The sequence below is a fragment of the Chiloscyllium punctatum genome, chromosome 13 (assembly GCF_047496795.1).
Source record: "Chiloscyllium punctatum isolate Juve2018m chromosome 13, sChiPun1.3, whole genome shotgun sequence".
NCBI classification, from domain to species: Eukaryota; Metazoa; Chordata; class Chondrichthyes; order Orectolobiformes; family Hemiscylliidae; genus Chiloscyllium; species Chiloscyllium punctatum.
In genome coordinates, this window is record NC_092751.1 from 78,787,249 (window position 1) to 78,812,840 (window position 25,592).

The following is a 25,592-nucleotide window of genomic DNA, read 5'->3' on the forward strand; positions in this document are numbered from 1 at the left end:
CACATTCTACACTCTAACCATTCACTTGTAGCAAAAGCTTTTCTGTCAGCATTGCTTCTGATCTCTGATTTTCCAACCTTCCACCCTTGGAAACACTTTCTGTCTGTCACAAACTCTCCATACCCCTCATTGTTTTGAACACTACGATGAAATCTCTTTTCAATTTTCTTTCCAAGCATAACAATTGCAACTTCTCGAACCTTCCAACCTAACATTGCAACAAAATTTCTTCATCCCTAGATCCTTTTGGATCTATTCCGCACTCTCTCTAATGACTTCACCACCTTGGTAAAGTGCAGCACCTGGACCTGAAATCATTACTCCAGCTGAGGTCAAACTAGCAATTTATACAAAGTTTGATGCAACTTCCCTTCCTGTCAAATTATGTGCCCATATTAATAAAGCCAAGGATTCTGTATGCTTTATTCATCACTTTTTAAACACATCTTGTCATTTTCAATTATTAATGCAGATATTTGGCCAAGTCACTTAGTTTTGTAGCCACCTTAGTGTTACCCTTTATTTTATATTACTTTTATTTTGTATTACCTTTATTAAGAACATTCCTACCAAAATGAGTTACGTCACATTTTTTACACCAAACTTGCCTGCCCATTCCATTATCTTACTTATATCCTTTTAACCTTCTATTCTATCCTTTTCACAGTTCACAACTTTTCCAAGATCCATTTTATCTGCAAATGTACCCAATATAAGAACAGCAAGGATTTAAACACCAAACTCCTGGAGAACTCTAAGACAGCCTTCCCTGTCTGAGAATTATCATCCATCATTTCTCTGATTCCTGTCTCCTCTTCAACAATTATCTTGTCCCATCCTCACTCTCTTCCTTGTTCACCCCTCCTTCTGGTTCACAGTTTCTTCACTGTTGTAACTGCTATGGAAATGCAAGTTGATAGGAGTATGAGTATCTGTTACAGCAAGAGGCTGAGAAACCTCTGAGAGAGCATCAAACAAAGAAGATTGAGGGTCACTGAGTGACCTGCAAATAAATATTTTAGCTATTTGATTAACTTAATTGGATTGCCATTGTTTATTCCAGATTCCAATTCCACCGGAGCGACTGAACTGAATTTGAATAGTTCCAGCTCCTCTCACCTCGAAATGTTGCAACATCACAGCCACAGTGGGTCACTAATTGAAGCTGAAGAGAAGGTGGAGGAGCAGACGTCACTGGGTAGGACATGGTTAGAACGGTTAGGAACATGGCAACAGGAATGGCCAATGAGCTGCCTGAACCTGAATTAGATTACAGCTGAGGTGGGGGTCTATATTTCTGCTGAACTACTTATGAAGACATTCTTTCTGACATCATCCTGAGCAACAAGCTCCAACTTTAGGCTTGCTTTGGATATTCCCACTAGAGAAAAACAGTCTTCTGTATCCACCCTTTCATCTCCTTGATTCATCTTCAACAACTCCATCTGAATATCATTTATCTTTTATATACAAGAGAATTCAGGCCTAGTCTATGCAACCTGGTCCATAAAACTTAATCCCTTTATTTCTGGTCACTTTCTGGTGAATTGGTGCTACATCCATTCAAGAAGAATGTCATTTACTTCTGAGATGCAGGGCTGACAGCTGAATACAGTGCTACAATAAGGATCTAATCAGAAATTTACATAGTTGTGATCTGACTTCCACTCTTTTAAATTCCAATCCTCTTGAAATATGGGTTAACATTCAATTCACCTTTTATCATATGTTTTGAATTTGTCTGCTAATTATTAGCGAGTGCTGTTCTTGGATCCTCAAATCCCTCTGCTCCTTCACTGTTCTGAGGTCTCACTACATAGCAAATATTATCTTTTAGAAGTCTAGATTGGATGATGTCACACTTTTCCAATTTGAACTCCATTCATCAGTTTTATCCACTCACTTTAATGATTAGTATTTTCTTGCAACACTCATTTACATATTCCGCTGTGACATCTAACTTATCAATGAACTTGGAAATGTGACTTTCTATTCCTCCACCCAAGTTGTTTATAAACATAAGCATAATGATCCCATTACAGATCCCTGTAGAATCTCATCAGTCATATTTTCCTACTAGTTGTTTCCTACCTTCTAATCATGTCAATAGGTTGCCTTCAATTCCTTGTGCTCTCACTTCTTAAATGTTATCAGAGCCTTTTTAAATGACTTCTGAAAGTTGAAACAAGCAAATCTGAGACACTGCCTTATCCACCAAGCTAATTATTGGCTCAAACCATTTACCCAGCTTCAGTAGACATGACTTACTCTATACAAAATCATATTGGCTTTCCCTCAATGGCTCACATTTGTCCAACTGTTTTGTCACTCTGCCCCTCAGACTAATATACAAAAACATGACTGCATTAGATTAAAAAATTGATCAATTCCTCACTTGTCCTTTTCTTAAATAAAGGGAAGGACACCCGTCACTTGGTTTGGAAGATTGCCAATTACTGGATCAAGAGAATGTTTTGATAATCATTGATCATGACCATAGCAGCTATACCTATCTCAGAGACTTTGCGACCCTGGGGTGGACAACATGGAGTGAGGGAAAGTTGTCGATCTTTAGCGTCTTCAGTTTCTCTAAAATCATTTCATAACTTCTATTAGATTTAATTAGATCGTCGCTTTGGTTTATTTTTAGTGTTGCTTATATCTCTGGTATTTTCTTCCCATCCTCCACTGCAGAGACTGATATTTAATAAAGCTGTCATTTCCTGATTTTCAATAACCATATCACCTCTGTCTGTCCTTAAACGGTTCACATTTCTCATATCAGTCTCATTCTCTGTAAAGACTTTTATTGTTTCCTTGGGAGCTCTCATATTTCCAATTACAGCTCTTATACTTTATCTGGGAACAGAATGAAATCACATTATTTTTTCCAGATTCAAATTCTACTAGAGTGATTGGACTGAGTTTGAATATTTCCAGCTACACTCACCTCAACTGTAGCTCAGTGGTTAGCACTGCTGCCTCACAGTACAGGGTCCCAGGTTCAATTCCAGCCTTGGGTGACTGTCTATGTGGAGTTTGCACATTCTCCCAGTGTCTGCATGGATTTACTCCAGTTTCCTCCCACAGTTCAAAGATGTGCAGGTCAGGTGAATTGGCCATGCTAAATTGCATGGTAACGATCTGGCCATGCTAAATCGTTAGACTACATTAGTCAGAAGGAAATGGGTCTGGGTGGGTTACCTTTCGGATGGTTGGTGTGGACTTGTTGGGGTGAAGGGCCTGTTTCCACACTGTAGGGAATTTAATCTAATCACAGCCACAGCAGGTCACTAGCTGTGACCGAGTAGAGCACAATTAAGAGAGGCTTAGGGATAGGTGGGAAGATGGATAGGTAGGTTTTGGGGTGGTGGTGGCAGGTGGGTAAGAAAATAGAAAGGGATTATACAGTGACCGGAGCTATGTGAAAAAGAAAAGTGGAGAATCTATGTTTCTTTCTGTATCAGGTCACCGTTTACCGCTCCCCATCCCACCTCTTATTCGTGGAGGCATTGGCTCAAGAAGCAGGACTACGTTATAGAAAACAATAGAAGGGAGCTTCATGGAGGAAGAGTCTACCCTACCCATTCTCGTGAGTGATGTCTGGACCAAAGCATGTTGTTATTTGCACAATTCAGGAACATGGCCAGCAAGCAGCACACCCTCTCTGTCTAACTGAGTGGTTTTATTCAGAGCAATGACTGATGTAAAATATGTTATCAACCATCTGTTTCGGTTGGATGCAACATAAAAGGAATTTTCAGTCCACTTGCTGTGAGAACCAAGTAACGATGAATTAATCAAACTCCTGATTGCTAGCTCAGTAAAGCCTTTATCCATAAATTGACATTTACGAGGATAGAAATGTGTCAGTTTAACCTGATCTGTTTGATTTATCTTCTTCCACACAGGCCTCTGCTAGCCATTAAAATGATTTCAAAGGAAGCCTGTGGCAAGTGTTGAAAACTTCCTGCCTCCAGTATCTATGACTAATTTGGTCAGTTTTGAGATGCTGGATTTGCAATTGCCTGTTGAAATTACCTTGTACTGATCTGTAATGAGGGAGTGAGGGGGTCCCTGGAATGTATGGCCTTAAAATGGGGTTCCTAGAAAGTGTGTGAGCTAGGAGTCCTAGACACATGTGGGACGGAGCACACATGGGAACCTGTGGGAGGAGGAGGTACCAGGAACACCTGATAGAAACAAGTCCCAGGAGTATGTGAGAGGGAGTGGGTTTGGAATGTGTGGGAGTTGAGGATACTGGAAATGTGTGCGGGTTAGTGATCCCACTTGAAATTGGCTTTTGGAAAAGGTTGTCCACATTCTGATTTGTGAACATTAAATTGTAATGATCTTTTAATCTGGTCTGGCAGAGGCCTTAGTGGACACATGACCTCCTGCTTCACAAACCCCATCAAAGGAGGATATATGTCCGGTTGCTCTGGCTTGAAAACATGGGTAGAATTTTTGAGAGTGAGCCCAATGTGAACATAAAATGTCTATTGATGCACCAAGAATGAAGTGATAATGAGGACAATACATTTGTCTTTTCACCCTTCTCCTGCCGTTGGGAATTAAAACTCAGAGTCATCTGTTCGAACAAGTTTATAAAGTTTATAAGAATAATATAATTGATTGATCCACAGACAAATTAGAATCACACTTTGTAACTTATTCAAAGGCTCATTGTTTCATACTTTAAAGAACCTTGTGCTCTAAGTCAACATTAAAACTGCTAAAGATAACATTGCTGGTCAGCAACACTGACAGAGATATATTGCACAAATGCTAACTGATACTCAACTGACAAGCAGTTTAGCAGGGAAGGGTAGATTCACTTCAATTAAGTACACTACCCAGTACTGATCCGAACAGCTTTTTGTCACTGATTTAAGCAGACATTGTCCATATTATTCTCGAATTGAAACTAAAATGTTTAATCTGTATCTATTAGACTGCTATTATGTTAAAAGGGACATAGGAATAGGAGAAAGCCATCTAGTCCCTTGATCTTGTTCAGCTACTCAGTGAAATCAAAGCTGCTTTATGACCTGAGTCCATATACCCAACTTTGCCCCTTATTTGTTAATATATCTGGATAATAAAACTATTAGTCCCAGTTTAATACGAGCAATTAATCCAATGTTGTTTGGTATTTACAGAAGAGAATCCAAATTTCTTCCCCTCTGTGTGGAAAAGTATTTCCTAATTTTACTGCTGACATATCTGGCACTAATTTTTAGGATATAGATTCCCCAACTAGTGGAAGTAGTTTGTCCACTATTATCTGTTTTCCTTAATATCTGAATAACTGCTTAAATCACCATGAAAGCTCTAAATTCCTGGCAATAGAATTCCACTTTGAGGATTCTCTCTTCATAATTAGCACTTGCAGTATCATTCAGTTCCTCTGCACTTCCTCCAAAGCCAAGAGTGTCTTTCTGAAAATCTGTTGGCCAGCACCATTCAAAATATTCCAGAGATGATCTATCCAGGACTGTATAACTGTCAGTGGATCTCTCCTTTGTTTAATAGGTGGATAACTTTGCCAAACTGAACCTTGTAATACATTCAAAATAAAATTATATCTCCAGATTAATTCCATTTCCCTTTGACTCCTGCTCAAATCATAATTGCACAGGATCTGATCTACTCACTTGCCAATACTTTACATTAGATTTTAGTAGGTTAATTACTGTCTTTAAGGATTATCAGCACTGGGAGCAGGAGTAGACAATTCAGCCCTTCGATCCTGCTCCACCATTCAAAATGATCATGTCTGATCTCATTGCATCTTCAACTCATCTTTCCTCTCTGCTCTCAATTAACCGTTTACTCATTAAATGTCTGTCTAGTTCATCCCTGTCCTTGTTCTCTTATCATCAGCTGGCTGTGCTTGTGATTTGAGAGACCAATCAGCTGTGAACTTTACGTTTTCTGTGACCTTTGCACTACTTTATACTGTGACATTTCTCCTCTGCATTTTCACCAGTATTAAAAATTACTTTGGACTTCCATTGGTTTCTCATCAACAACAGCTAAGTCAGCCTGGGATGTAGCTACATCATTCCCACGCTCTCAGCTGAAAATACTTAATGTCTTGAGGCTTTTCGGATTGAGGTCAAAATCAGCTCTCTCAATCCTTCTCTCCTCCAAATAATGCTCAATGTCCAAAGATGATCTGTGAAGTCTTTGTTGGATCCAGTTTCACTCCATCTTCATCCTTCTCTTCCATATCCAGTTCGCCATCCTTTCCCTCCTTTCCACTCCCTGCACAACTCTACCCTCTACCTCCAGCCTTCCATTTCTAGTTCTCTCATTTCACCCACTCCTCAGATCTTCTGCTTTTTAGCTATGCTTTTCTCTATTCCCAACCCATTCACAACCACATACAATGAACACTTGCCATTTCCTTTATCCATCAGTTCTGCAGTGTCAGGTGAATGTGTATAATAATCTTCATGCCACAGTTTCTGTTCTCTAACTTTCAGATGTCTTATCAACCAATGTTGTTGTGTTCAGAGTGTGGGAGAATACCTCAGGATCACAAGACATTCTGATCGTCACTGTTTGGTGATATCCATGAGAGGATCAGAGGATTGATTGATTCATTTATTCATTGTTCAGAGGTCAGAGGATTGTGAGGATTACACAATAGTTCTGCCTCAGATTGGAATCCATACAAGTCTTATGCATGTGTTGGTAGTGTACAGACTGGGGTACGTGTAATGGGTTGATATGATATTGTACTGAACAGATTACAGATTCATTTTAAGAAACTGTAAAAGCTGGTTTATTGCTGCCGCAAAGATTCAAATGCTATTTTGGTGTTATTAAATTTTTGTAAATTTATATGCCAGAATTTTTATAAATTTCTTTAGTTTTGATTATACAATAAAATTTGTGTTAACATGAGGAATATTTGCTATTAATTTTAGTTGACTGATTCTGTTACTCATCCATAATTTGTCAATACATGCACTTGAATTCTCTTTCTGACATCTGTTTCTCAGTTAAATGTTTTCCCTCTCTTCTATTTAATTTCTCTCCAGAGACATAGAGTTTTACAACACAGAAGGTGGCCCTTTGGCCCATTCTGTCTTTGCCAGTCAAGCACCTATTTATTAGAAATTCCATTTCCCAGCATTTGGCCCATAGACTTTTTTGTTATTGAATTTCAAATGTTCATCTAATACTACTTAAACGGTGTAACGGTTCCTGCCACTATCATAATTTCAGGTAGTAGGTTCCAGAGTCATCCCAGCCTTTGGATGAAAATATTTTCCTCAAATCCCCTCAAAACCTCCTGCTCCTTACTTTAAATCTGTGCCCCCGATTATTGCCCCACCTACTGAGGAAAAATACATTTACCTACTTACCAGAACTATGCCCCTCATAATTTTAGACTTCAATTAGGTATCCCCTCAGTCTCCTCTGCTCGGAAACCCCATGATGTCTATGTAGTCTCTCCTCTTGTTGAAATGCTCCAGCCCAGGTGGGGTTTCTAGTGTATCTCCAATGCACCCTCTCCAGTGCAAACACATGCTTCCTATAGTCTGGTGACCAAAACTGTGCACAGTATTCCAATCACAGCCTAACTGTTATCATGTACAGATCCATCATGATTTCATATTCAATGCCTCGACTAATAAAGGCAAGAACCCTTTATGCTAATTGTGTGTTTGTTGCATATCATCTTGGCTTTCATTTTCCTTATTAGTTTGGACTCTCAATCCACAACTTTTTCCCTATTTTTCCACTCATAATTGCTCTGCAGATTTGCATATTTCATCCTCTCTGTATATGAGACATACAGCATGGGAACAAACCCTTTGGTCCGAACTGTCCACGCCAATCATGTTCTCAAACTAAACTAGTCCCATCTGCCTGCAATTGGTGCATATCCCCCCCCCCCCCCCCCCCCAAACCTTTGCTATTCATGAACTTATACAAATGTCTTGTAACATTGTAACTGTACGTGCATCCATTACTTTCACTGGCAGTTTATTTGACACATGAACCACTCTCTGTGTAAAAATTTTGCCCTTCATGTCCTTTTTAAATCTTTCACTCCTCGCCCCTAGTTTTGAACTCTCCCACAAAGGCAAAGACCCTGGTCATTTGTCTTATCTATGCCCCTCGTGATTTTATAGACCCTAATAATAAACCCTAATAAGATCACCCCTGAACCTCCAATGCTGCAGTGAAAAAAGTCCCAGCAACAACCTGTAAATCTTTTCTGACCCCTCTTCAGTTTAATAATATCCTTCCTATAACAGGGTGAACAGAACTGCATACAGGCCTCATCCATGTCCTATACAACCTCAATGCAACATCCCAACTCTAATACCCAGAAGTATGAACAATGAAGGGAAGCCTGCTAAATGCCTTTTTAACCACACTATCTAATTGTGACACAAATTTCAAAGTATTAAGTCCCTGAACTGCTATGTCTCCCCGTTCTACAACAGCACCCAGACCCCTACCATTAATTGTATAAATCCTGTCCTTGTTTGCATTACCAAACTACCTCACATTTTTCCAAATTAAACTCTATTTGCCACTCCTCACCCCAGTGACCCAATGAATCAAGATGTCTTTTTGTAATCTTAGATAAACTTCTTCACTGTCCCCATACCATCAATTTTGATGTAATCTGAAAACTTAATAACCATGCCTTCTATATTCTCATCCAACTCATTTATATAAAAGTTAAATAAAGGTGGACCCAGTACTGATCCCTGTAGAATACATTGGTCAAAGGTTCCTGCCCAAAAAACAATTTTCCATGACCAACCTCTGTCTCAGACCAATTGGCAAACTCACCCTGAATCCCATGTGATCTAAATTTAATAATTAGTCTGCCATTGTGAAACTTTGTCAAAGGCTTTACGAAAGTCTAAGCAAACAACATCTATCGCTCTGTCTTCATCAATCTTTCTGGTAAATTCACTAAAAAACTCAATCAAGTTTATGCGACACAACTTTCCTGGCACAAAACCATGCTGAACTATCCCTAAACAATCTTTACCTCTCCAAATGTATGTAAATCCTATCTTTTAGAATGTATGTTCCTTTCCTGATAAGGGAAATTTAATTTATTTCACATAGTAATAAAGTTGATAACCAGATTGTTACTTGTTTGAAGAATAAGTTTCCCCATAGTAAATGTGTTATTTTTGAGTATCTTGAAAAGCCTGGTGAAATGGTAATATTTAATGGTAATAAAGAGAAACAAAGTGATGACTTTTAGTGATTGAATAAGACTTTGGTATGGCTCACGAAGTGCTTGACTTTGCTCAACTTCCAACGCACTCCTCGCACTAGTCATAACAGTATATCAGAATTGGAAGACCATTTGTGCAATCCTAATTTACTGTTTCCAATTGTAAGTGGTTATCAATAACAGAAAGATATTTGCAAATAAATTTATATTTATGGCCTCTGTGAAAATCTGGAAGATACAGGGAGATGCTGAATAGGCTGGGACTGCTTTCTCTTGGAGCGTCAGAGGCTGAGCGGTGACCTTATAGAGATTTATAAAATCATGAGGATAGGGTGAATAGGGAAGATCTTTTCCCTGGGTTGGGGGAGTCCAGAACTAGAGGGCATAGGATTACAGTGAGAGGGGAAAGATTTTAAAAAGACCTAAGGGGCAACTTTTTAATGCAAAGTCCATGTGTGGAATGAGCTGCCAGAAGAAGTGGTGGAGGCTGGTACAACTGCAACATTTAAAAGGCATCTGGAAGAATATATGAATAGGAAGGGTTTAGAGGGATATGGGCCAAGTGCTGGCAAAGGTGACTAGATTAATTTAGGATGTCTGGTCAGCATGGACGAGTCAGACCGAAGGGTCTGTTTCTGTGCTGTACATCTCTGACTCTATGTGGAACTGTTTGGGTACTTCCGGGAAATGATGCTAATAGTTTAATATGAGCAGTGATCTGCCCGCTGTTCATGTTAAGTCAAATGAAATTGGAGAAAAAAACCAACAAAACGTTTTGTACTTTAAGAGATGAGGTTTATGATGCTAATTCATGGAAAATGTGGTTTGAAAAATGAAATGAGAGCTCTTGTGCAGGTTGTTGCTTCATAGCTTTTCTGGACTTAACTTCTGTTATCATAGATGAAGATGATCAGTAAGAAAGAAACCCCAGAAACTGTAAGTTTCTGTCATCTTCACTCAGTGGAAGTTTTTGGAAACTTGGTAGTTTCCAAATATCAGTATTTCTGAGTACCTTATAAATGCTAAATCCAAAACAAGCTATTTTGTAAAAACTCAGATCCAGCTTGGTTCCAGTCTGAACTGAGGATTTTTCAAGTTTCCACTTGTAGCAATTCAATTTTGTGGATATCTTGAAAAGTCATCACATTCTATCCCGTGTCTGCACTCCCTGGCCAACAGATTTTTTTTTCTTTTGCCTTTTTTCGAAAAAAAACAGTATTATCTCTGCAAAAATCTTTGTGCTGTACGGATGTATCAATAATGAATGGGATATAGTTCTACTTTCAGATTATAACTTAGATATTAACTAATATTTGCTACTTGCTTAAGAATAAGTTTTGTTTTTTAATAAACAGATTAAAGTTCATTTTAAATGCCTGGTGAAAGTCTCTTTCATTCTGGATATTATATAAAACAGAATCGATTGCCCATGTTGGTGATTAAATCGAGCCACCGAACTGGCCGCTACTGATTGTGGGCCAGCTCCCGAACCTGCAGAAACTACGCTGGGAGGAGATCAGTGGCAAACTGCTGCCCCAGGTGTCGAAGGAGGTGAGAGAGCGGGTTGGGGAGGGGCAGTTTGCGACTGCATTTATTTAGGATATAAAGAACAAAGAAGATTTACAGCCCGGGAACAAGCCCTTCGGCCCTCCAAGCCTGAGCCGATCCAAATTCACTGTCTCAACCGATCGCCAATTCCTAAGCATCTGTTTTCCTCTGCTCCCCACTTACCCATGCATCTGTCCAGATGCACCTTAACTGAATCTATTGAGCCTGCCTCTACTATGGCTGTATGGCAATGCGCTCCAGACATTTACTTGCCACGTATTTACCCCTTAAACTTTTCACCTGTCACCTTGATCACGTGACCTCTCGTTTTTGAATCCCTCACCCTGGGAAAGGCTTATGTCTATCTACCCTGTCTATACCCTTCATGATTTTGTAGACCTCAATCAAGTCACCCCTTTTTTCTAATGAAAGCAATCTTAACCTACTCAACCTCTCTTCATAGCTAGTATCTTCCATACCAGGCCACATCCTCGTAAATCTCTGCAGCCTCTTCAAAGCGTCCGTATCCTTTTGGTAATGTGGCAAATGCAACCGAACCAAAGTCTTGTACAATTTTAAAATGATCTACCAGCTCTTATACTCAATACCCCATCCAATGAAGGCAAGCACACCATATGCCTTCTTGACTGCTCTATCCACCTGTACAGCCACTTTCAGGGTACAATGAACCTGAACTCCCAGATCTCTCTGGTCATCAACTTTTCCCAAAGCTCTTCCATTTACAGTATAGTTCACTCTAGAACTAGACTTCGCAAAATGCACCTGAACTCCATCTGCCACTTCTCCGCCCAACTCTCCAGTCTATCTATATTCTCCTGTATTCTTTGACAGTCCCCTATGGTTTCTGTTGCTCCACCAATCTTCGTGTCATCTGCAAACTTACTGATCAGACCAACAATGTCCTCTTCCAGACTATTTATGTATATCACAAACAACAGTGGCCCCAGCACTGATCCCTGTGGAACACCACTCCATTCTCCATTTTGAGAAACTTCCTTCAACTACTACTCTCTGTCTCTTGTTGCTCAACCAGTTCTTTATCCACCGAGTTAGAACACCCTGTACACTATGTGACTTAACTTTCTCCATCAGTTTACCATGGGGAACCTTATCAAATGCCTTATTAAAGTCCATGTATATGACATCAACAGCCCTTCCTTCATCTATCAACTTGGTTACTTCCTCGAAGAAGGCACGGTCTACCCCGCACAAAACCATGTTGCCTTTCACTGATAAGCCCATTCTTTTCTACATATAAATAGATCCTATCCCTCAGTACCTTCTCTAGCAACTTTCCCACCACTGACGTCAGGCTCACTGGTCTATAGTTACCTGGAATATCCCTTTTACCCTTCTTGTACAGGGGGACAACATGAGCAACCCTCCAGCACCTCACCTGTGTTTAAAGATGCTATAAAGATATCTGTCCGGGTCCCAGCTATTTCCTCTCTCGCCTCCCTCAGCAGCCTGGGATAGATCTCATCCAGTCCTGGGATTTGATCACCTTAATATCCTTTAGCCTACCCAACACATCTTCCCTCCTTAAGTCAACGTGATCCAGAGTAAACAAACGTCTGTCTAATCTCAGCACTCATCACCTCCCATTCCTCAGTGAACACTGATGCAAAGTAATCATTGAGAGTCTCGCCCATTTTCTCAGGTTCGACACACAACTTTCCTTCATTATCCTTTAGTAGACTGACCCATTCTCTGTTTACCCTCTTACTTCTTACATAAGAATAAAAGGCCATGGGATTCTCCTTAATTCTGCTTGCTAAAGTTATTTCATGACCCCTTTAGCCCATTGATTCCTTGTTTAAGACTGGTTCTACTCTCCCAATGCTCCTCCAAGGCCTGTTCTGTTCTTAGTTGCCTGGAACTTATGTATATTTCCCTTTTCCTGTTGGCTAGTCGCATGATTTCTCCTGTCATCAATGGTTCACGAATCTTGCCTTTCCTGTCCCCTGTTTTCAAAGGGACATGCCTATCCTGCACTACCTTCAACCTATCTTTGAAAGCTTCCCACATATCAAATGTGGACTTTCCTTCAAATAGCTGTGTCCAATGCACATTTCCCAGCTCCTGCCTAATTTTGACAAATTGGCCTTGGCCCAGTTTAGTGTTCGTCCCTTAGGACCACCCTCATTTTTGTCTATGAGGATTCTAAAACTTACAGAATTGAGGTCACTATTCTCAAAGAAATCCCCCACTGCAACTTTTACCATCTGGCCTGGCTCATTCCCCAACACCAGGCCCAATATGGCCCCTTCCCTTGTTGGACTATTGACATACTGCTCTAGAAAACCTTCCCGGATGCTCCTTACAAATTCTCTCCCATCCGGACCTCTGATGCTACATGTTTCCCAGTCAATGTTGGGAAAATTAAAATCTCCCATCACCACCACCCTGTTGCCTCTACATCTTTCCATAATCTGTTTACCTATTAGCTCCTCTACCTCACACTCACTGTTGAGAGGCTTGTAATACAGCCCCAAACTGCACCCTTCATATTTCTCAGCTCCATCCATAATGCCTCACTGCTCAAGCCCTCCATAGTGTCCTCCTTTATCACAGCAGTGATACCAGCAATACAACTCCACCCCCCCCCCCTTTTACTTCCCTCCCTGTCCTGTCTGAAGCATCTATATCCTGCAACATTTAGTTGCCAATCATGCCCTTCCTTCAACCAAGTCTCTGTGATCGCAAGAATGTCATACTCCGATGCACCAATCCAAGCCCTAAGTTCATCTAGTTGGGATGGACGACTTGGACCAAAAGGTCTGTTTCTGTGCTGTGCATTTCTATGAAGGAACAGACCTTCAATCTAACTTGTCCATGCCAACCAGCTATCCTAAATTAATCTAGTTACATTTGCCAGTACTTGGCCCATATCCCTCCAAACCTTTCCTATTCATATACCCATCCAGATGACTTTTAAATGCCGTAATTGTACCAGCCTCCACCACTTCCTCTGACAGCTCATTCCATATCCGCACTATCCTTTGCATGAAAAAGTTGCCACTTAGGCCCCTTTTAAATTTTTCCCCTCTCACCCTAACTCCTGCCCTCTACTTCTGGAATCTTCCAACCCAGGGAAAAGACCTATCCATGCCCCTCATGATTTTATAAACCTCTATAAGATCACCCCTCTCAGCCACTGATGCTCCAGGGAAAACAGCCCTCATCTATTTAACATCTTCCTATAGCTCAAACCTGTGTGACTGATGAAGTCATGGGGCTTCACTGGGACATTCTTCATGTCACAATTATAATAGCATTACATAGCATTAAAATAACAATTGTACTTCACCTATTTTTGAAATTTCCATAATTTCCACCTGTAGTCTGTAGTTCATGATATCCAACTGCTTCTCTGAGTAGGAGGCTGTATAAATCAAATCGTCCTGAGAGTCATAGCATTTCATAGTAAAGAATAAAGAATAAAGGCCCTTCAGCCTATTGCATTCATGCCAGCCAAAAACAACAACCTAACTACCTATTCTAATCCCACATCTAGCACTGGTCCTTTTGCCTGAAACATCAATTTTCCTGCTCCTCAGATGCTGCCTGACCTGCTGTGCTTTTCCAGCACCACTCTAATCTAGACTCCGAATTCCAGCATCTGCAGTCCTCACTTTTGCCATAGCCTTGTATGCCTTGGCATTGCAAGTACACATCTAAATACTTCTTAAATATCGTGAGGATTTCTGCCTCTACCAGCCCTACAGGCAGATTCGTATCACTCTCTGGATGAAAATGTTTTTCCTCACATCTCTTCGAAACCTTCTGCCCCTTACCTTAAATCTGTGAACCCTGGTCATTGATCCCTCCATCAAGGGGAAATGTTTCTTCCCATCTATCCTATTTATGCCCTCATAATTTTTGCATCTCAATTGTCCTCTCCCAATCTCCTCTGCTCCTAGTCCATTCAATCTCTTCATTACTAAAGCTGTCCAGCCCAAACAACATCCTGGTAATCTCCTCTGCACCCTCTCCAATGCCATCATGTCCGTCCTATAATGCTAATTTCAGAACTTCACACATCTAGCCAAGGCCTAACCAATGTTTTGTACAGTTCCAGCTTAATGTTAAACTCATCTCTTAAACTCAATGTCTTTGGTAATGAAGGCAAGTACCCGACATGCCTCTTTAACCACTTTTTCAATCTATTCTGATATCTCAAGGTGCCAGTGTACATTCAAACTGAGGTCCCTCTGATCCTCAGAGCTACCATTCATCATCCCTTGCCTTATGGAGGGTGTGTGTGTGTTGGTGGGTGGGGTATGGGGGTGATTCTGATTGTGCTATCCACAAATCTGGACACAATGAACTTTGAGCATTCGAGACCTTCATCAATCTGGTCTCTTAATGAGTACATCAAGAACAGTGTTACTTAACAGCATGGTAACAGCACATTTATAATTACTTGGTAAAAACGAGGACTGCAGATGCTGGAAACCTGAGTTTGGATTAGAGTGGTGCTGGAAAAGCACAGCAGGTCAGGCAGCTCCCAATGAGCAAGAAAATTCATCAGGAAGGGCTTTTGCCCGAAATGTTGATTTTCCTGCTCCATTTATAATTATTTGTCTAACCATTGAGGGCATTACATCAGGTAAATAAGAATCTTGGTTTCAAAGTAAAACACTATATCACATATCTACTTTTCGTTTCTGGCAAAAAAAAAGTTCTCACATCTTTGAAATCTCCCTGTTACAGTAATGATGTGCTAGAACTTGATATCACTCCTGACTTATTGTAACCCACAGTATTTTATGGGATCTTTCCTAAGGCTCTTACCTGGTGATGTGTAAATTAGGGTAGATTAGTCATGCTAAATTGACCATAGTGTCCAGGGTTGTGCAGAATTGATGGATTAGCCCTGGGAAATGCAGGGTCACAGCGATAAGGTAGAAGGTTGGGTTCGGTGGGATGGTCTTTGGAGGGCTGGTGTGGACTCGATTGGCCAAATGGCCTGATTCCTCACTGTAGGAATTCTATAATTCTAGGGTGTCCTCTCTGATTTGATGATATTCGGAATAAGGCAAACGCAGGCAGGTATTGCATATAAAATGAGAAAAAATTGTCTAGCTGTGGAAAAAGAAGCAAAGATGTTTTGTGAGTGTTTTAAGTGGTACGAAAACAGCTGCATCATCTCAGATCTGTCTCCTGTATAAGGTGTCAAATAAAACTCATCTTTTGCTCCATCTGTTCAAAGAACTTTTTTTAAAAATAATTTTTCTTCCCCCACCCTCCATCTCTTTCCAGCCAGAAAGCAGCATTGCAAAAAAAAACATCGCAAAGCTGGTCCCTTTTCTCAAGGATACTGTGACCTTGATTTTCCTCAGAGGGATTGTAAACGGTCCTGGTGCCGATTAGACTGGTTTGTTACAGAGATTAAAGCATATTGAGAGGCCTTTGGTCTTCAGGCCAAATTAGTCATGTTTTAGAAGTGACCTGTACAATGAAAGGGGAGTGGTCAGCTCTCTAGCCATTCAGTTCACTCCAGAACTTGGTGGGAGTTCAACAATGAGCTGTGTAGAAGCTCTCTCTCTCCTTCTGCCCTTCTATATTCAACCTGTAAGCATCTGTTCCATTTTTATTACTGGTCTTTAAGGGGGTTTGCTTATTGAGTATATTTGGAACAGCATAATTAAGTCTAGTTTGGATAGATTGAGTTCTGTCGGGGTTCTTTATTCTGTTCTTTGTGTTTCATTGTGTAATTTTGTGAATAATTTTTTTTTTGTCTATTTTAAACCTTGATACTCAACCTAGCTATCTTACTCCATGTAACTTTCACTGTACACTTACCAAAACAAATCTGGGTTGACCGCTCAAGAATGTTTTGAGTGGTCTGCCCTAGTCCATTACAGAGTGGGGTTCTTTGTAGTCTTTAAACAGTGATTGGTTGGTACTAGTGTCTTTATTTCAGGTATTGGTTTGGTAGTAATGGCTCTTTCAGTCACCAAAAGTTTTCTGCAGGCGGATGGGGTGACTTTGGAAAACCAAGCTGCAGGAATTAGCAGAGGAGCTGGAATTGGAACTGCCTGCCTCTGTGAGGAAAGTAGAGATAATTACAGCAGTAGCTCAGTCTTTAACCTTGCTGGAGAAACCATCAGAATCTATAGTGATGGCAAGAGTTCAATTGCAAATGAAGGAGCTCGAATTAGAGGCAAGAGATAAGGAAAGGGCAGCAGAAATGAAACAGTTTGAGTTACAATTAAAAGCAGAAGAGAGGGACAAAGAGAGCAGAGGAAGAAAAAGAAAGTGTGTGAACTTCATAAAATGGCACTTAAAAAGGAAAGATTAGAGTGGTGCTGGGAAAGCACAGCAGGTCAGGCAGCATCTGAGGAGCAAGAGAAATCGACGTTTCGGGCAAAAACCCTTCATCAGGAGTGAGTGTTCAAGATGAAGGGCTTTTGCCTGAAACATTGATGTTTCCTGCTCCACGGATGCTGCCTGACCTGCTGTGATTTTCCAGCACCACTCTAATCTTGACTCTAATCTCCAGCATCTGCAGTATCCACATCTGTCCACTTAAAAAGGAAAGTCAGCTTAAAAGGCTGGAGATAAATGCTAAGGGTAGGCTTCTTGAGGAAGAGAGTGAGGATGGTAGTCAGAAGCCTAGTGAGAAACTGTTTAAGTATGTTCAAGCATTGCCTAAATTTGATGCGAAGGATGTGGAAGACTTTTTCATCTCATTTGAAAAGGTGGCTAAACAAATGCAATGGCCAATGGTAATGTGGGTTTTGTTGATTCAAACGAAACTTGTAGGTAGGGCTGGTCAGGTATTTGCATCACGATCAGAGAAGGTATCTGGGGAGTATGAGGAAGTGAATATAGCCATTTTAAGTGCATATGGGCTTGTTCCAGAAGCCTGTAGACAATGTTTCAGGAATCAAAGGAGGGACCTTGGTCAAACCTATATTGAGTTTGAAAGACAATAGACAATAGGTGCAGGAGTAGGCCATTCTGCCCTTCAAGCCTGCACCACCATTCATTATGATCATGGCTGATCATCCTCAATCAGTATCCTGTTCCTGCCTTATCTCCATAACCCTTGATTCCACTATCCTATTCCACTAAAGGATCAAACAAAGTAATTTTTGTTGATGGATAAGAGCTTTAAAAATCGAGCAAACCTATGATGGCCTTAGAGAGGTATTTATTTTGGAGGAATTCAAAAATTCATTGCCTGAAGTAGTGTGAACTCATGTGGAAGAGCAGAGAGTTAAAACAGCAAGGTTAGCAGCTGAAGTGGCTGATGATTATGAGCTGCCCCATAAAACACGGTTTGGCTTCCAGAATCAATTTCAGTCCATGGAGGATAGGAATTGGGGCAAAGAGAAATCCTCCCGTGGAAAGGGAAAGATAGATCTCAGTGAAGATCATAAGGATAACTTACCACAGGGTGAAAAAGAAACCCTTGAGAAGGACAAATAAGTTAAAAAGCTCTGGTGTTTTCATTGTAATAAAGTGGGCCACATGAAATCACAGTGTTGGTGAGCTAGGAAAAAGCTAGATGTAGGAAAATGAGACAAGCCTGGGAGAGTTGTTGGACTAGTAACAAAAAAGCACAAGGGAAGTTAGACAACCGCCTCAGAGTGTACAAGATGATCAGAGGTTGATTAAGGAGGAAGTGCCAGATCTGCTTAAAAATATATACATGCTAGGGTAAAGTTTATTCACATAGGCTAGGAGTAGCAGGTAAAGAGGTTACAATATTAAGGGACACAGGATCCTCTCAGTCTGTAATGCTGAAGGATGAGGAGATATGTACTCCTGAGGGACTATTGCCAGAAAGGTACTGGCAACAGGAATTCAAGGTGAGACAAAAAGTGCTCAGTTATGTAAAATGAGGCTAGAGAGTCCAGAGAAGAATGAAGAATTTGTGATAGGAGTATTGGACAAACTCTCACTCCAGGAATGCAATTTGTCCTTGCAAATGATATTGCTGATTCACCAGTAGGCGTGCTGCCTACTCTAGTTGAAAAGCCAGTGGAGACGCAAGCAACTGGAGAAATGAAAGAATTTTCCCTGATTGTGTGATCACAAAATCACAGAGGCATAAATTGAAACAGGAGGAATTAAAAGGCACAGATAAGAAAGCTGACATAGCTTTATCAAAGACTTTTTTTGATCAGATATTTTGGAACAGAGAAGGAGCAAATAGTTAAACATGCAAGTATCTTTAGCTCTGCTAAGCAGATTGAGTCACAGTAGAAAGATGAGAACTTACAATAGTTATATTAAAAGGCGTTTGCAGAGAAAGAAAGTGAATGCATTCCTGTCTGTTATTACCTAACAAATGATGTCTTAATGAGGAAATGGAGACCATCACACACTCAAGCAGATGTGAAATGGGCAAAGATTCATCAAGTTGTCTTGCCAGTAGGGTATAGAAAGGAGATGCTGCGAGTGGCGCATGAACTACCACTTGGAGGTCATTTAGGCATCAGGAAAACACACGCTAAAATACAAAGACATTTTTACTGGCCGGTACAACACAAGGTTGTGAAAACTAAAGTAATTGGGGAATCTCCCACACCGCCAATGAATAAAGCAGTACTACGGTTCGTGGGATTGAGTGGATTTTACCGAAGATTTGTGCTGAACTTTAAGTGTGGCTGCTCCACTCACTGAATTGTTAAAAAAGGGCAAGAAATTTCAGTGAACAGCAGACTGTCAAAAGGCATTTGACAGCCGAAAAACTGTATTAACCCCTGCCCCAGTATTAATCACACCGGATTACACAGAGCCTTTCAAAGTGGCTATCAATGCCAGTGATGTGCATGTCAGCACAGTGCTCCTGCAGGAGGATGATGAGGACATAGAAAGATCCGTTGGATATTTTTCCAGGAAGATGAATGTTCACCTACAGAAATATTTGACGGTGGGAAAAGAGACAGCTTGATGTTGGTGTTGCAACATTACACAGTTTATATTACCAGCAATGCATCTGTGATAGTCATATACACTGATCATAACCCTTTAAGGACAAAAATGCCAGACCGTATTGCTGGAGTTTATTGTTACAGCCGTTCAATTTGACAATTGTACACATGGCAGGCCGCGAAAACATGATTGCCAGTGCATCATCGAGGGTCAAATGAGATATGGAGGCATTCGGTGGCGGGTGTGCCACGGCCTGAATTTGCATGTAGTTATGCATGTCTGCATGTTTACAGTTATCATAGTTGTATGTGTGTTTAGACTACTAACCGGGTTTTTGAAGGGTTTTAAAATGAAGCCATCTTTTGGTATTGATTGTTTTTTTTAAGGAGAGGTGTAATAAAGCTGGTCCCTTTTTTACTAAAAGCTGTTCTTTTTCTCAAGGATATTGTGATCTTGATTTTTTGCAGAGGGGTTGTAAATGCTCCCTGTTCCGATTAGACTGGTTTGGTACGGAGATTAAAGGGTATTGAAAGACCTTTTGTTTATATGTAAACAAATGAGTCTTCAGGCCAAAGCGGTCATGTTTTAGAAGTGACCTGTATAATGAAAGGGGAGTGGTCAGCTTTCTAGCTGTTTAGTCCAGAACTAGTTGGGAGTTCAACAGTAAGCTGTATAGAAACCCTCTCTCTCCTTCTGCCCTTCTAACTTCAACCTGTAAGCATCTGTTCCATTTTCTTTTACTGGTCTTTAAGGGGGTTTGCTTATTGGGACTGTTGTGTATATTCTAAACAGCAGAATTTAGTTTGGATAGACTGAGTTCTATAAGGGGTTCTTTATTCTGTTCTTTGTGTTTAATTGTGTAACTTTGTGAATAAATCTTTTGTCTGTTTTAAAATCTAGTACTCAACCTAGCTACCTTACTCTGTGTAACTTTCACTGTATTCTTACTGAAACAAATGGCAAAGTTATGGTCTGGGTTGACTGCTGTTTTGAGTCTTCTTACCTAGTCCATAGCAAAATGAGCATTGGTGAGGCATGGGAGAGAAACTGGATTTATCCTGCTGACTGATAATTGCTGTGGGCAATCTGCAAACAATTTTTGATTTGATTTAATTTATTATTATCACAGTGAAAAGTTTGTTTTGAGTACAGTACAGACAGATCATATCATACAAATTTCATTCGGCTAATAGAACACAGCAAAGAAAATAATATGACAGCTTCAGAGAAGGTCATAGATAGATAGTCATCACAATGTACAGCAGGGAAGCAGACCTTTCAGTCCGACCCATCCATGCCGACCAGATATCCCAGCCTAATCTAGTCCCATTTTCCAGCACTTGGCTCATATCCATCTAAATCCTTCCTATTCGTATACCCATCCAGATGCCTTTTAAATGTTGCAGTTGTACCAGCCTCCACCACTTCCTATGTCAGCTTATTCCATACACACACCACCCTCTGTGTGAAAAAGCTGCCTCTTAAGTCCCTTTTACATCTTTCCCCTCTGACCCTAAACCTGTGCCCTCTAGCTGTGGACTCCCCACCCCAGGAAAAGACTTTGTCTATTTATCCTATCCATGCCCCTCATGATTTTATAAATCTCTAGAAGGTCACCCCTCAGCCTCCAACGCTCCAGGGAAAACAGCCCCAGCTTATTCAGCCTTTCCCTATAGCTCAAAACCTCCAACCCTGGCAACATTCATGTAAATCTTTTCTGAACCCTTTCAAGTTTCACATAATCCTTCCAATAAGAAAGAGACCAGAATTGCATGCAATATTCCAAAAGCGGCCTAACCAATGTCCTGTTCATTCCACTGGTCACAGGCTTCCACCACCACCACCCTCTGTCTTCTACCTTCAAGCCAGTTCTGTATCCAAATGGCGAGTTCTCCCTGTATTCCATGAGATCTAACCTTGCTAACCAGTTTCCCATGGGAAACCTTGTCAAATGCCTTTCTGAAGTCCATATAGATCACATCCACCACTCTGCCGTCATCATTTCTCTTCAGTACTTTTTCAAAAAACTCAAATTCATGAGACATGATTTCCCATGCACAAAGCCATGTTGACTATCTCTAATCAGTCCTTGCCTTTCCAAATATGTGTAAATCCTGTCCCTCAGGATTCCCTCCACAACCTGCCCACCACCGACATCAGGCTCACCGTTCCATAGTTCCCTGGCTTCTCCTTACCACCCTTCTTAAACAATGGCACCACATTACCCAACCTCCAGTCTTCCAGCACCTTACTTGTGACTATCAATGATACAAATATCTCAGCAAGAGGTCCAGCTTCCCACAGAGTTCTAGTGTACACCTGATCAGGTCCTAGGGATTTATCCACCTTTATGCATTTCAAGAGATCCAGCACTTCCTCCTCTGAAATATGGACATTTTTCAAGATGTCACCATCTATTTCCCTACATTCTCTTTCTTCCATGTACTTCTCCACAGTAAACTCTGATACAAAATACTCATTTAGCATCTCCCCAGTCTCCTGCGGCTCCACACAAAGGTTGCCTTGCTGATCTTTGAGCAGCGGACTAATATACTGGCAGGGAGATTTGCTAAAGCTGCTTGGGAGGATTTAAACTAGTAAGGTGGGGGTGGTGGGAATCAGGGACATCTTGAGGATAGAGATCCTTAATGTATTTATAAAAACCCTTTGGATTCTCCTTAACCCTATTTGCCAAAGCTATCTCATGCCCCCTTTTTGCCCTCCTGATTTCCTTCTAAAGTATACTCCTACTGCCTTTATACTCTTCTAAGGATTAGAACATAGAACAATACAGCGCAGATCAGGCCCTTCGGCCCTCGATGTTGCACTGATCTGTGAACTATTCTCAGTTCGTCCCCCTACACTATCCCAAAATCATCCATGTACCTATCTAAGATTGTTTAAATCACTCGATCTATCCTGTCTATACCTGACATATGTTTCCTCCTTTTTCTTAACCAAACCCTCAATTTCTCTCATGATCCAGCATTCCCTATACCCACCAGCCTTCCCTTTCACCATAACAGAATCATACTGTCTCTGGACTCTTGTTATCTCATTCCTGAAGGCTTCCCATTTTCCAGGCGGCCCTTTACCTGTGAACATCTGTCCCCAATCAGCTGTTGAAAGTTCTTGCCTAATACCGTCAAAATTAGCCTTCCTCCAATTTAGAACTTCAACTGTTAGATCTGGTCTATCCTTTTTCATCACTATTTTAAAACCAGTAGAATTATGGTCACTGGCCCCACTGCTCTCCCACTGACACCTCAGTCATCTGTCCTGCCTTATTTCCCAACAGTAGGCCACGTTTTGCACCTTCTCTAGTAGGTACATCCACATACTGAATCAGAAAGTTTTCTTGTCCACATTTAACAAATTCCTCTCCATCTAATCCCTTAACACTATGGCCATTGTAGTCTATGTTTGGAAAGTTAAAATCCCCTACCATGATCACCCTATTATTCTTACACATAACTGAAATCTCTTTACAAATTTGTTTCACAATTTCCTGCTGACTATTAGGAGGTGTAAAATACAATCCCAATAAGGTGATCATCCCATTCTTATTTCTTAGTTCCACCCAAATAACTTCCCTGGATGTATTTCCGGGAATATCCTCCCTAAGTACAGCTGTAATGCTGTCTGTTATCAAAAACACCACTCCCCCTCCTCTCTTGCCTCCCTTTCTATCCTTCCTATAACATTTGTATCCTGGGACATTTAGCTGCCTGCCCTGTCCACCCCTGAGCCACATTTCTGTAACTGCTATGATATCCCAGTCCCATTTTCCAAACCATGACCTGAGTTCATCCGCCTTCCCTGTTAGGCCTCTTGCATTGAAGTAAATGCAGTTAAATTTATCAGTTCTGCCTTGTTATCTGCTTTGTCCCTGCCTGCCCTAATTGTTTGACTCTTCTTTTCTCAACTGTACCAGTCTCAGATTGATCTCGATCCTCAAGATCTCCCTAATTCCCACCACCCCCACCTTACTAGTTTAAATCCTCCCAAGAAACTTTAGCAAATCTCCCTGCCAGTATATTAGTCCGCACAAAGAGCTAGATCAACATTAAATTTACAGTTTGAGACGTCCAGAAGTCTAATAACAGTCAGAACAAAACTGTTATTGTAGCTATTGGTATGTGTGTTTAAGCTTTTGTATCTTCTGCCAATGGAAGAGGTTGGAAGAGATTATAACCAGGGTTTGAGAGGTCTTTGATGGTATTGGTTGCCTTCCCGAGGCAGAGAGAAGTCTGGATAAATTTATTTAGTTATTATATATTTATTTATATATATTTATCTGTGGACACACCATGTAAATGCAGTGGCTACAAGAGCAGTTCAGAGGCTAAAAGTAACTCACATTCTGATTCCTGAAAACCTGTCGACCATCTACAAGGCACAAGCCTTGATAGAATACTCCCCACTTGCCTGGGTGAGTGTAATAACACTCAAGAAGCTTGACACCATTCAAGACAAAGCAGCCCACTTGATTGGCATCGTATCAACAAGCATCCACTCCCTCCACCACTGACGCCCTGTGGTTGAAGTGTTCCAAGGCGGAAGATGAGGCGTTCTTCCTCCAGGCGTCTGGTGGTGAGGGAGCGGCGGTGAAGGAGGCCCAGGACCTCCATGTCCTCGGCAGAGTGGGAGGGGGAGTTGAAATGTCGGGAACTCGTCTACATCCTGCACCTCTACCCTCAGACCCCACCCCTCCAACCGTAACAAGGACAGAACGCCCCTGGTGCTCACCTTCCACCCTACAAACCTTCGCCTCAACCAAATCATCCGCCGACATTTCCGCCACCTCCAAACAGACCCCACCACCAGGGATATATTTCCCTCCCCACCCCTTTCCGCCTTCCGCAAAGACCGTTCCCTCCGAGACTACCTGGTCAGGTCCACAACCCCCTACGACCCACCCTCCCATTCTGGCACTTTCCCCTGCCACCGCAGGAACTGTAAAACCTGTGCCCACACCTCCTCCCTCACCTCTATCCAAGGCCCTAAAGGAGCCTTCCACATCCATCAAAGTTTTACCTGCACATCCACTAATATCATTTGTTGTATCCGTTGCTCCCGATGTGGTCTCCTCTACATTGGGGAGACTGGGCGCCTCCTAGCAGAGCGCTTTAGGGAACATCTCTGGGACACCCGCACCAATCAACCACACCGCCCCGTGGCCCAACATTTCAACTCCCCCTCCCACTCTGCCGAGGACATGGAGGTCCTGGGCCTCCTTCACCGCCGCTCCCTCACCACCAGACGCCTGGAGGAAGAACGCCTCATCTTCCGCCTCGGAACACTTCAACCCCAGGGCATCAATGTGGACTTCAACAGTTTCCTCATTTCCCCTTCCCCCACCTCACCCTAGTTCCAACCTTCCAGCTCAGCACTGTCCCCATGACTTGTCCTACCTGCCTATCTCCTTTTCCACCTATCCACTCCACCCTCTCCTCCTTGACCTATCACCTTCATCCCCTCCCCCACTCACCCACTGTACTCTATGCTACTCTCTCCCCACCCCCACCCTCCTCTAGCTTATCTCTCCACGCTTCAGGCTCACTGCCTTTATTCCTGATGAAGGGCTTTTGCCTGAAACGTCGATTTCGAAGCTACTTGGATGCTGCCTGAACTGCTGTGCTCTTCCAGCACCACCAATCCAGAATCTGGTTTCCAGCATCTGCAGTCATTGTTTTTACCCCGTTTTTATCCGGCCCTACAGTTCCAGCCCGTGTTCCCTGTAGTGAGTCCTCCTGTGCTGTAGGGGGTGTGGCGGTCGGGTCCGGTCCGACAGTTCCAGCCCGTTTTCCCTGTAGTGAGTCCTCCTGTGCTGTAGGGGGTGTGGCGGTCGGGTCCGGTCCTACAGTTCCAGCCCGTGTCCCCTGTAGTGAGTCCTCCTGTGCTG

At 41.7% G+C, this 25,592-nt stretch overlaps 1 protein-coding gene across 2 annotated transcripts in view; it reads left to right on the plus strand.

Moving 5' to 3' along the window:
- Positions 1-7,918, plus strand: part of LOC140484553 (primary cilium assembly protein FAM149B1-like) — a 185,734-nt gene extending 177,816 nt beyond the window's left edge. For both annotated transcript variants that reach the window (XM_072582919.1, XM_072582920.1), the window contains 2 exons: positions 1,064-1,198; positions 3,468-7,918. In XM_072582919.1, coding sequence (XP_072439020.1) covers positions 1,064-1,198; positions 3,468-3,541 — 209 coding nt within the window. In that variant the 3' untranslated portion in view covers positions 3,542-7,918. The remainder of the gene's footprint in view (positions 1-1,063; positions 1,199-3,467) is intronic.
- The last annotated feature ends 17,674 nt before the right edge of the window (positions 7,919-25,592 follow it).